The sequence below is a fragment of the Laccaria bicolor genome, genomic scaffold, assembly GCF_000143565.1.
Source record: "Laccaria bicolor S238N-H82 LACBIscaffold_47 genomic scaffold, whole genome shotgun sequence".
Taxonomy (NCBI): Eukaryota; Fungi; Basidiomycota; class Agaricomycetes; order Agaricales; family Hydnangiaceae; genus Laccaria; species Laccaria bicolor.
In genome coordinates this window covers 179,036-183,364 of record NW_001889918.1, presented here as the reverse complement: position 1 = coordinate 183,364, position 4,329 = coordinate 179,036, and the positions used below count along the sequence as shown (strand labels likewise).

Below are 4,329 nucleotides of genomic sequence, written 5' to 3'. Positions count from 1 at the left end.
GCACCTCCGACGATGATACCTTTGGTTCCAGCTAGATTGATGGCGTCGAATACAACTTTTGTGATGGGAAAGAGGCGAGAAGGGAGGGGCATGGTGAACTGGAATGATAGATCCGAGCTCCTTTGTGAGCTTTGAGAAAATTTTATGGCAAGCTTCCACTCACAAGAAGGCTTGACTGCGTTGATTGAATTTCTGGGGTTTGCAACTGCTCGTCTGCAGCGGAATAATGAGTAAAGGGTAGAGTACGAAATATAATGAAGACGCCAAAGAGAATCTGCGTGAGCAAAAGAATGGATTCGGAGAAGGAGGTTGAAGTCTCGGAGGGGGACGGAGTGGGCGGAGGCCCGGAGGGAAGGGGAAAAAATGGGGGCTCAATTTATTCTTGATGTGCCTTGTTGCGTACGACTTGTGTTGGAACGTTTGCGCTACCCCGTAGTTTTTCCTTCATTGTTCCACAACTTATATGTGATCATTCTTATTTCAAATTACACAAAGGAGAACCGGCTACTTATTTGGCCATGGAGCACATGAGATGCTCTTTAGTAACAGTAAGGGATGTAGAAAAGACAGCGAAATACCTTCACGTTGTATATGGTATGGGCTCCCGGACCTGTAAGGAGCCGTCGTCGAAACCTTCAACCTTGGAGGGCGAGGGCAAGCACGACTTACCGCAAACTTACCGTGTTGGGACAGAAGCGGTTGCGACATCAAGACACAAATAAATACCAATAATGAACCCACATGTATAAAAAGCGGTGCTGCATTTCTAATCTGCAAGACGCATCACTACCAAATGCTAGAACTCTACGACTCCAGCCCATGGTCCCAAGAGGTGCAGGAAAATCGTTTAAAGTATGCCCGGGCGCTCTCTAACGCAAATATCGAATGTCTGATCTGGGGAGAAGATGCGCTGGCGTTCGCCCACTTCGTTCCCACCTGCTTTGACGCCCTCCAACTACTCGTTGCAGATCAAGATCTCCACGCCGCTTCGACACAAATCAAGAAATCACTTGAATGTCGCCTTTTCTCTGGCTTCAACCCACACCATGTAGAAAAGATCGTGTTCAACCCAAGCCAGCCGAAAGCCTTTCCCCACTCTGTGTGCCTCGAGACGACGATTGCCGCATGTAACCGCACACCCGACGACCCAGATTTCATCTTCATCCACCCTCAGTCACAATTCTATTTCAACATCCAGGATAAAAGTCGCTCGTTGTCTCTCGCGCCTTTCCCCGACAACATTCGATTCCCCACACTAACCGCGTTTCTTGACTCGATGATCGCGACATACCTCGATCCCCCCTCTGGCCGAAATCACAGCAGAGTTCAGGACCCATTGAAAGTGTGGATATCCTACCTCCTCACTTATACTTTACCTTTACGCAAGAGACCCTCGGTGCTCCCGAATGGCGATCTTCAGCCGGAGCATGAGGAGGTGTTGCGCAGCCTCAAGCCAGAGAATCGGCCGTTCTTTGACTCATTTGTGCGATCAAATATCATTCCCGTGCGGGAGCACCAAATACGCCGAAAAGAAATTTTGGAGAAGCTTGGGTGTGTCTTCTCGCATTATCTGGGTCTTGATTATCTCATGAATATCAATAGACGGCACGAAGAAGCACGACGTCCATTTCCGACACGTAACCCCGGCAATCCCGACTTAATGTGGCTATAAATTCACTTTTGTAATCTTTATGGCGTTGACGCTGGTATTATTAGGGCGCGAAAGAGGGCCAAACTTGCTAATGTGTCTGGAAATCAAAAGTAGTTCGATAACTCTCTTACCCCCCAGGTCATTCATACAGTTGTTTCGCAGACGCTCATACTCAACATTCAGAGGGTTGCAATCTACCATTATGAGATTCAGTCGGCTCCTGCTGTAACCACTATCAACAATCTTAGTCAGGTCGGTTTCCCCAATAATTATTGCTGTAGCATGTATACCTAGGGACTGGGCATCATTTTACCCAAGACTTGTTTCTCAACATTTTTGAAAAGAGAGACGAGGCCATGCAGAAAGAATATGAAGCCGAGGAAATGTCTCAGGCATGGAATAGAATGAACGGAAAGGCAAGACGGTTCCTTTTGGACGGATAGCAAGGAAAAAGGGCAGAAAGAAGTATTTTTGCAAGTGGAGACTCAACGAAAGGGCGAGTACGCCGCGAAAAAAAGAACAGAGGTTCAGTATCAATTCAGGCAATTCGAAAATGTGTATGAAGTTGGAATTGGTGCCCTTGAGGTGATGGGCATAAGCGACGGGCATGCGGAGTGCGAAGAGGCAGGTGGGGATGAAGTGGATAAACAATTTCTACACTTATCGCAAGCATTAGAAAAAGCGGTCCTTTTTTTGCACTTACTTTATCATATCACTGCAGGTAGGATAAAGTGGCGTTATGTCGTAGTGGAAATTTGGGATGAGTCTTTGCCCGCAAGCCGAACTTTGGGAGGGCCATCCACTCAAGTAAGACATTCAGGAACAGCCAATACAACCTCGTCAGAGAATTCTGCTACATGATCTCCAAACCATGCCCGTTCGTCGTCTGTGATAGCCGGCCCTTCACCCGCCACTTTTAGAGTCTGCATAGGACCAGCCCAAAGAAGCCTGCTTCATACCAGTTCCTGTAAAGCCAAGACAGAAAAATTTGTGCAATCAAAGATGGCCAGTTCCTAAATGCTCATGCCTACGCCCGGCATGCCCAGTCGCTTCAGCACATCGCCATCAAAGGTTGGACAGCCGACGATTTCGAGTCCCATTCCATGCCATCTGTCGAAAATCTCCATGAGGTTCACGGTGGGGGCGAGATCCTGTAACACCAAACAAGAGATGCTTGGGAGGAAATATTCGGGCATCGCGTCCAGGGGACACCTAGCGAGCTTGAGGGTCGTAAGGTCTTGATGATCACACCTGAAGAGGATGGCGATTTCCGGGCGGTAGTATGTTGTTGAAAATGATCGATTTGAGGATTAGCTGGCGCAATGAGGTGAGCTGCGCGACCTCTCCTAGAAATGTATCCAGATTTAACCGGCCCTTCTCAGGCCTATTGATCCCTTCTTCTCCCTCAGGTCCACTAACCCTTTCCCCATCAATGCCGCCTTCACCGCCGTTCCCCTCTTCTTCTTCTGCAGGAGATAGGACGGAAACATTGAAGTACTCCAACTGAGGAACGAACTGCGTTACCCATTCCCCCGTAAGTGTTTCGAAGCCATAAGACGTTGGCACCATCGATATCGAAGTTGTGTAGTGCTGGGCAGACGAAGACGTCTCTACCATACATATCTAAATCGTTGTCAGCACCGTCTCCCTCGCATTCCAACCTGAGTATCTTCAAAATCGGGGCAGTGCCACGCAGTTCCTTCAGGATCACCGGCAAGGAGGAACTGCGAATCGTAGAAATGTAGAACATATGCCAGCGAGATATGTGGGGCAGGAGTAGCTCCATTGCGCTTCGCACCCGAGCTGCTTCCTCCATGTGGTACATGAAGTCGTTGCCCAGGTTCTCCCTAAGGTAATCTCCATCGGAAGATCGCGCGACCACTGCAGCTGGTGCTGAAGATCGACGAGTGAAGACCCCTCGGGTCCTGAGTCAAGGGAAAAGACAACCCGGGTCCAAAACGCAGGTACGCTGGCAGCGATTACGCGCCATTTGGCGCACACAGCAGCGATGTTATAAGGGAAGAGACAGGGATATCTGAGTTCTTCGTCGCGCCTCCAAATGCACTTGTATTCCCCAACGATTTCTGGGACCAGAGAGTTGCTCAAAAAGTAGAACTCCCTTTCATCCGTGACTTCCTCGCGGTTTTGCATGTACACAATTTTGAAGATCGTTAAGAGGATTTCTGTACTAGGAAACATGTCTGCAGCTCTTTCAAGTTGGCTGGACTAGCAACCCTTTGAAAGCCACTTAAGTTAGATAAAACGTCGCGTAGTGTGTACATGAAAACGCACGACTGGGAAGGAGCAGCTAGGGTGAGGTCAATGAGGCCTGAGGGTAAAGTTTGTAAGTAGCCGGGGTGGAAGACTAGTACACGTGACTCAACCTATCGAGTGGGCAGGCTTTGACTTGTTTCTCGACGACGACGACGACTTCCACTCCTAACAACGACGGCGACGCTGCCTTCAACAACCGAAGCGATACGTATGGTGCGTTACTCTACATTTCCCTGAGCTCCCGAGATTTAATGCCAGCGGCAACCTACAGAGCACCCGTAATGCCAACAGTTACATAGCACTCGACACCGCAACCTCATCAACTTCCTCGACGTTCGAGTCTTCTCCTTCGGGGCTGGTCTCAACTGATCATGACTTAGAACATGCACCTCTGCTACTGCCCA

At 49.0% G+C, this 4,329-nt stretch overlaps 2 protein-coding genes across 2 annotated transcripts; one reads left to right on the top strand and one right to left on the bottom strand.

Moving 5' to 3' along the window:
• Positions 1-793: 793 nt before the first annotated feature.
• LACBIDRAFT_333083 (uncharacterized protein) lies at positions 794-2,094 on the top strand (the record flags this gene model as incomplete). The annotated part of the gene is made up of 3 exons (XM_001887708.1): positions 794-1,551; positions 1,837-1,903; positions 1,933-2,094. The coding sequence occupies 3 exons, from the start codon at positions 794-796 to the stop codon at positions 2,092-2,094; spliced, it is 987 nt and encodes a 328-aa protein (XP_001887743.1).
• A 360-nt stretch (positions 2,095-2,454) lies between these two features.
• Positions 2,455-3,850, bottom strand: LACBIDRAFT_333082 (uncharacterized protein; the record flags this gene model as incomplete). The annotated part of the gene is made up of 7 exons (XM_001887641.1): positions 2,455-2,574; positions 2,611-2,616; positions 2,683-2,802; positions 2,903-3,274; positions 3,313-3,375; positions 3,450-3,576; positions 3,651-3,850. 7 exons carry the CDS (start codon positions 3,848-3,850, stop codon positions 2,455-2,457), a joined length of 1,008 nt encoding a protein of 335 aa, XP_001887676.1.
• Positions 3,851-4,329: the final 479 nt, after the last annotated feature.